The sequence below is a fragment of the Cannabis sativa genome, chromosome 7 (assembly GCF_029168945.1).
Source record: "Cannabis sativa cultivar Pink pepper isolate KNU-18-1 chromosome 7, ASM2916894v1, whole genome shotgun sequence".
Classification (NCBI taxonomy): Eukaryota; Viridiplantae; Streptophyta; class Magnoliopsida; order Rosales; family Cannabaceae; genus Cannabis; species Cannabis sativa.
Window position 1 is genome coordinate 52,941,623 of NC_083607.1, and position 7,504 is coordinate 52,949,126.

Below are 7,504 nucleotides of genomic sequence, written 5' to 3' on the forward strand. Positions count from 1 at the left end.
AAATAGAGTAGACAACACTACAAACTTAAATAGTAATTGGAAGTGACGCAATACAAGAGCAGACGACCAACAAACCATGGCAACCCTATAGACTCTGATAATCCTGCAACCACAAAAGGTTTTAAACAGAAAGGAAAAGAAAAGCTCAAGTGGACAAAAAATATCACTACTGAAATCAAAATGAGTGTGTGAATCATCAAAGCTCAATCAGAGCTAAGGCTAAGAATGGGTGGCGAAACTTCATCAGAAGGGAATCTCAAGTAGAGGCTAAGGAGAAGTAAAACCCTAGTAGAGTCTATCTCATTACAAATTCCTATTTAATGAAAGGATAATTGGTCATCACTATTATGAAATTTAGGGGTGTTCATCAAACCGTTCAAACTGCCCGCACCACACCATAAAAAAATACGATTTGAAATTCTTTGCGGTGCAGTCGCGGTTTGAATTTTTCCTAAACCGTGCAGTGCGGTGCGGTTTTGAATTGTTAATATGCGGTTCAAACTGCACTGCACATTATAAAAATACCTATTTTTATATTTATTTAGGTCCAATATGTGAAGGTCCAATCCAAAGTCCACTAATTATTGTATTATTGAAACTTAATTTTTTTTCATATTTATTTTCAAGCCTTATAGTATTTTTGACAAGTGTTGCTCAAGCTTTATTGTATTTGTGATAATTTAATTATTTGGCAATAGTCTAAACTACAGAAACTGCAAAAACCGCACCACACTATTTTTTGCGGTGTAGTTTTTGCGATTTTTTAGTTTCGCAGTGCAGGTGCGGTTTGAGAAATTAGAAAAACTGCATGTGCAAATTGGTTTGAAAAAATAATCAAAAACCGTACCACCCGCACCACGAACACCCCTATTATGAATAATTCAAAATGGCTTGAGATCCTTCCTATTTAGTATTTATATAACTCAATGGAAATCATTACTAAGGAAAAATAATTTAGACTTTCTACATAACACACCGAATAATTTTTTTTTTACAGATTTTCTATACTAAACTACCAACTAAAAAATCTATAGAATTCAGCAGAAAACGAAAAAAGAATAAATCAATAGAAGTAATAATAGGCTTTAAGTACAAAATAATTAAAAAAATACAATATTTTGTTATATTATTAATTTTTCCTATTAAAAAGTTTAGTGAACAAATCAATTGATTCTCATTTCCTTTAAATAATAAAAGATACTTAAAATAATAATAATATTCATCAACAACAACAATAATAATAATAATAATTTCTGGGTGGATTCAATTAACAAAAAAGATTACAGGGTGGTCTTTTTTAACTTTCAGACACACAAATTCATAAGAAGAAGATATGAAAACCTTAAGTAAAGATAAATATAAAAGGCTATATATATGCCAAGCCAAGCAAAGTTATAACAATTTACTCATTATAGTAACTTCACTAAAACCACATCTCTAGTATCCATACTCAGTCTCCTCATACTGCTTGAGAACATCAGCACACCCAGCAAGTGCATCAGTTCTAGTGAATCCCATTGCGTTGACATAACGGTTCTTAGTTGCAATGCCATTGTTCTCGGTGAGAATCACAAGGGCGCGATCACGGCCTGGAGCTGCAGTGGCGCAGTCGAACTGAGGACTGCTCACTAGCACAGCATTACAGATCTCATCACCATGGTCCTCTGGAATGACCGTCTTGTAGGTTCCAGATGAGTCTGTTGAGGCCTCTTTGCTGTAGATGACCCTGTTTGAGACCCTGTCCTTGCATTCTATTCTCACCTTGGCGCCTATATCACACAAGTCAAAAATAAATGTAAATTTTAATGTATTAAAATGAAGAATATCTTTTGAGTAACGGTTGTCACACACACACTTAAAATTATATTTTTTACACTTAAACTATAAATAAAAGTATAATTAAAGTAACGTAATCTCCACTTGAAACTATTTATAACTAAAATTAAACACAGATCTTATATAATATTGAGTATGTATATACTGGAACTACTGATATATTTTTCGAAATTACCAATTCAGTATCCTCTCCAATCCAAATCTAGCAGCCTATACATAATAAATAAGTTGGTTATTTAATTATTTTTTTTTTTCCTTTCCTAATGGGTAAGAGGTTTGGCACAATTTTTGATAGAAAATGTCGGGAAAATATCCATATTGAAAATCTGAACAAAGATTTACAAGATCCAATTAGCTCTTCAACGTTGCTATATAAATTATAATTGTTTTTACAATCTAAATATAAGAGGATGGTTTCCACAAATAATAATATAATAATAGAAATAATCGGATGTTTACAAGTCCACACAGTTCCATTTCTTAGTCAAACACAGTCAAAATCATTCAGATCAAGTAGATCATCAACTTCACTATCATAATACAACACTTTCAAACATAGATCTACAAAACACAGAAGCATATTCCATAGATTAACAGTTATTCAAACAAAATATACAAAAAATAGGCCCTACAATTTATGAAAATCAGAAAAATAAAAGATGAAAAGAGCATTGTGAAAGCAATTGTTACCGGCGATGTAAGTAGTGGCGGTGGTTTCGTAACCAGCTAGGCATGTGTCACAGTAAACTTTGCCTTCAACTACAAGGGGATCCTTCACCCAACGGGTTGCCAAAGCCAATGCCGGAAGGAAGCTAAGCGCCATTAACAAAACTAGTTTCGCCATTTTAGAGAGAGAGAGAGAGAGAGAAGAGTTTGAAGAAGGAAAGATAAAAGAAGACAGAAGAAACAAAATGAGTAAAGAGAGAGTGTGTGGGGATAAATGCGGTGGGAATTCGTTGATGAGACCAATAAAAGCAATTAAAGCGCGTGTTGGTTCTGTAACTATGTCACATTGTCACGGAGTTTATGTTTTTGATTTTAGGAGCTTTTTTTTTTTTTTTTATGATTTTGTTATTAGAATAAAAGATTAGAGTAATTTGACTTAACTTTAAGTTTCAGTTACTAATGAATAAATACCAAGTTTAATTATGTAGGTAGTAAATTGCCACGTGTCAATTCCTAATTGATTCAAATCATTAAATTTTTATTATTTAAAAAATAATAATCCAAATATACTATAAGAAAATAATACGTGGATTTAATGGCCTAATATATAACGGTTAAGATGCATACGAGTTTCAGAAATATAACTTAGGTATTATTACTGCTAAAATTAAATTTAAGTATTTATTTATGCTGCAAATCTTCATTAGATGAAATCATTACCAATAAATCCTTGAATTTCAGAGATTTAATTGTTTTTGTTAATTGTTTGAGCTGTTATTGGACATTAGTGGTGCCAACACCTTTTAGAGTTGTCGCACTACAAATGGATAGAAGTTAAACTTAGATATTTATGTCGCAAATCTTCATTAGATGAAATCATTACCAATAAATCCTTAAATTTCGGAGATTTAATTTTTTTTTTGTTAATTGTTCGAACTGCTATTAGACATTAGTGGTGCTAACATCTTTTAGAGTTGTCGCACTACAATTGGTTACCTATATTTTTTATGTTATTACATTAAATTACATGACATTTGATACTTAATTACACTAATAGTGATATAATATCTCAGAATGTTAGACCCAAATAATACTTTTTAACATTTCTCTAATTGTTTAGTTTAGGTGGAAGGAAAGGAATCAATTTGTAAGCTAATAATTTCTATTCATAATTATCCTAAATAATGAAATGAGATAGCATATAAGCAGGGCCGACCCTGAAAAAATATGGGCCTAAGACGAAATAAAATTTTGGGCCCCTTAATAAATAATAAATTAACCTAAAAAAATTAAATGCTACATTCCATGACATAAAAGTAAAAAAAATATTAAAAATGTGAAATAACAAATTTGTATTTTAAATTTGTTTTATCATCCATAATAATATTTTTATCTTGTCAAAATTTTAGCCATACAATAAATCAAATTCATAAAAAGAAAAATAAAAGAAAAAAACTATGAAGTCTATATTTACCTATAGCTAAAATAATTTCTAACAACTACATTAGATTATAATCAATAATTATAATAAGATATTTAAAAAGATATAAATTAAAATCACTTCAAATAATATTCAAGAAAAAAATTATTATTTATTATTATTATTATTATTGAAATTAAATATTATATCTTGATTAATGATTTTGTTTTCATAATGTTAAAAATGTAATTTTAATTAAAGCAAAATAAATAAGAAAATAATAACATAATAAGAAAAGTAGGAAAAAAGACAATAAAGAAATAAAAAAAAAATAGATAAGCTTATAAAGTGTTAAATTTAGAAAAAAAAAATTTAAATAATATTTATATATTTAAATTTTTTTTAGCTTTAGTTATCAAGTGTATGTATTTGTAGTTGTTTCTTAAATAATTTTTTTTTAAAAAAATTAATGATAAGAAGTGATATGTGGTGGGATCGAACTTAGGTTCCAAACAACTTAAAACCTATAATCCAACTGCCACTACGCTGGGCTTAATTTGATGACAATGAATGTTAATTTTAGTTAAATATAGTAGTAAAATATTGAGGTCTTAAAATTTTAAATGGGCCCCTAGAAAGAGTGGGCCCTAGGCACGGGCCTAGCCCGCCTATGCCTAGGGCCGGGCCTGCATATAAGTATAGGGTAGTTAGACCATCTCTAACAATGACACTATTTTTGTGTACATATTTCATCAATTTGGTGTAGTACTTACTATTGTTACTTAATTTAGCACTAAATATGACATTTTTCTTTAAAGATACAACATTTTGTGTTATTTATATTAAGAGAATTTTATTTGTGCCTAAAAATTTATAAATGTACTATATTTTAACAATTTTTATTTTACACAAAATATATATATCTTTAATTAAATTAATTTTTTTAATTATTTTCTTCCAATTTATATTCTTAAAAAATATGCCTATCATACAAAAATAAAATATATTTCAAATATTATAACCAAAAAAACTTAAAATAAAAAATTATGTGAAATGTTATAAGAAAAAAAATTATACATCATTTTTAAAAAAAAATATATATATATATGAAAGTAAAATTAAAATAACTATTTAAGTTAATACAAAATAATATGAGAGAAAAAATTTTAAAAATATTAAGAGTAATTTTTTTTTAAGCTTAATTTTTTTAAATATTGGAGTGTACTTATCTTTTTGTGGGTATAAATAGAATTTAATTTTACATTAATAACCAATAATAGTTAATTTAAGACATAATTATACATATTTTCAACAGATAATTTATGATTATTTTTTTTAAAAATACAATAAAAAAATTAAATGAAAAGAAAAAAGTATGCACCAATTTGGTGTAGATACTAAATATAACATCATTAATGGTGTAAAATTTGATGCATATTAATTTGGTATAAAATTTAATGTATCCATAGAGTGGAAGTGTAAAGATTCCACACTAATTTATATGATAATGTATCATTAGAGATACTCTTAGGTGAGAACACTGTTTTTTTGCTCTCACAGGTAGAGACATTTTTGTAGCGTTTGATTTAAATCTAATGGGGTTGACGCAAAAGATTGGCCAACACTCGCTATAGATGTGCAAGAGAAAATAGAAGTAAGTAGAGTAAATGAGAGAGACACACAAGATTTAAAGTAGTTCCCCTGTGTTGTGATGGTAATGGAACTATGCTTACTTCGAGTTTTTGTTGCTCATGAGAATTACACAAAAAATTGAGAAAGGCAAAACTAGAGAGAAATGTTTTGACCTTAAGGGCTCTTTTCTGAATGTGTAAAATGAACTAGTGGTGCTCTCATTTTATATGGAAGCATATCCTATTAAAATAATAATAAAATATGAAAAAAAAAACTTTTGGATTGATCTTGGCTCTTGATGATGATCTAATAGTAAAAATGACTTCGGATGATTATTAGAAATTTTCAAAGCTCAAATCTCGTCTGTTGGATCACTTTTCGGGTAATTTGTGAAAAAATTGTACTTGTATTGGGGACGAATTTTGGACTTAAAATCTTTAAAATTACGATATGGGTGTGAGACATGATTTAAAATAGATTTGAAATAGCTATAAAACAAAAGTTGAGTCGCATCAATCAGATCAATATTAAGGGAGTTATGGCTATTTTACTAAAAGTTATTCAGGATCCAATGTCCACGTTGACACCGGACACCCATGTTGCCATACTAAAGTCAACCTAGACGTTGTGTGAGTGAAAAAATGTCCCAAACTTGTATTTTTTTTATGCCTAAGTGATATGTTAACATCACTTAGTCAATTTCATAGTTTTGGTGAAGTTGTTCACCAATCCTCAGTGATGTCACTTTTTTGTAAAATCAGGTTGACTGAAAACTCCCTAATTTTGCTGATATTTGACCTTGTTGAAAAGGTAAAATATCAAAGTGTGAATTTAACTTATCACAAGTCTTAGCTCTCGTTTATTATAAAAAAAAAATAGTTAGATTGTTAAGACAGAATCAGAATCAAATAATCAGAACCCAACTCACCAGGCTATACGTTAACCTGGTTGCTGAGTGCTCCTTAGCGGACTTCTTGGGGCTCATTTTGATACTTTTATGGAATTTAAGATTGTGATGAGGTCTCTTACCCTATTTTTGACCAAAATAAAAAGAATCCCTAGAGTAGAATTTGTGTTTAAGAAGGAGAAACATGAATACTAGGTTATACATCAACCTATGCGCAGGGCGCAGCACTTATGTCAACTTAGGCACTGACGCTCTATTTTGGCTCCCTAAGAATCTCCTTTGCTCCCTAAAGTCACTTGTATTTTCAGTTTTTTAAAACGGTAAAGATTCTTCGAGCACTTTTTTTATAAAACACTTGGAACTGGCCCAGGTTGATAAAATATCAACTTGGGTGCTGGGTCCCAGTTTTTCCCACTAGATGCTTTCGAGTGATTCCTAGAAATACTTGTATCACAGTTATTGGTGAAAAGAAGAATATGCCTAGAAGACTTCTCAAGAAAATGTTTAGAAATGGCTTAGGTTGACAATATGTCAACTTGGGCGTTGGGCCCAGCACTAGGTCAACGTGGTGTAAGGTCGCAGTTATGACTCCCAGAAGGCTTCGTTTGTTTCTCAAAAGCACCCATATGTTAATTATTGATGAAAACAGTGAATATTCTTGGAAGACTTTGCTTGAACTTATTACTTTTATGGTATTAAATCAGGTCCGTAGCGGGATAAAAGTTTCTGATTACTATCGTACCATATCCTCAGGATCACCATATATATTATATCTAAAATAAAATAGACAAAAAAATTAATTTACCTCTTGAAGCCTATCGATGTATTCTCGAGTCTTTTTGTATGTTGTACCCTCAGTTGATCTCGAAATACTCACACCATAGTTTTTTGAATCTTCTACCACACACAAGGACTATTTTGGGCTAGTATGATAAAGTGTATACAAAGTTCTTATTAAAATATATGAGCTAGAACTATTCTGTAGTAATGATGGAGAGAAAAGATTAATCAGATTAATCATTTTTAGGTTTACCCAAAAATAA

General features: G+C 29.6%; 1 protein-coding gene across 1 annotated transcript; it reads right to left on the minus strand.

Annotated features, from left to right (window-relative positions):
* Positions 1–1,218: 1,218 nt before the first annotated feature.
* On the minus strand, positions 1,219–2,843 carry LOC133039877 (protein DOWNSTREAM OF FLC). The gene is made up of 2 exons (XM_061118941.1): positions 2,527–2,843; positions 1,219–1,769 (listed from the first exon to the last, which is right to left on the minus strand). Exons 1-2 carry the CDS (start codon positions 2,678–2,680, stop codon positions 1,438–1,440), a joined length of 486 nt encoding a protein of 161 aa, XP_060974924.1. The 5' UTR covers positions 2,681–2,843; the 3' UTR covers positions 1,219–1,437.
* Positions 2,844–7,504: the final 4,661 nt, after the last annotated feature.